Here is a 502-nt window from a genome sequence, read left to right on the forward strand (position 1 = left end):
GTTTCAGTTTTCATAGGGCTACAGACATTAGTGCGGGACTAGCAAGTCCTGAGATCCGTCTCGTGTTCAAGTTGGGGGTTTACAGGCTTCCAGACTACAAATACATGTGTTGGGGCTTCCTAGAACATAGCCTTGATCCTGCATAAAGACTCCATTTGTTATGTCCAGTGTGTCATGAACCCATCCTCATGAATTCATATGTCATGACCTATTTTCGCTTGGATCCTAACATAAAAATCCCATGCCATTAGGGTCACAATACTAGGATCCAATTTCACTGGATCCTACATCAGAACCAAGTCTTTTTGGGTTCTTTGTCATAATTCAATTATCTTTGATTTTATTATTTATATTAAAAAAATTATTTATATTGTAAATATTATTATTTTTCTTATAATTAAAAGTATTCTTTTATAAAAAATATTATTATTTATGTTATAAATATTATTATTTTTATTATAATTCTGTAGTATTAATATAAAAATATATTATTAATTTATTT

At 29.5% G+C, this 502-nt stretch overlaps 1 protein-coding gene across 1 annotated transcript in view; it reads left to right on the forward strand.

Moving 5' to 3' along the window:
• The window catches only part of LOC118043689 (uncharacterized), a 20,151-nt gene extending 20,005 nt beyond the window's left edge, over positions 1 to 146 (forward strand). Inside the window, exon 11 of the mRNA XM_073412260.1 lies at positions 8 to 146. Within this exon, the coding sequence (XP_073268361.1) occupies positions 8 to 146 (139 nt within the window). The remainder of the gene's footprint in view (positions 1 to 7) is intronic.
• The last annotated feature ends 356 nt before the right edge of the window (positions 147 to 502 follow it).

The sequence above is a fragment of the Populus alba genome, chromosome 11, assembly GCF_005239225.2.
Source record: "Populus alba chromosome 11, ASM523922v2, whole genome shotgun sequence".
Classification (NCBI taxonomy): Eukaryota; Viridiplantae; Streptophyta; class Magnoliopsida; order Malpighiales; family Salicaceae; genus Populus; species Populus alba.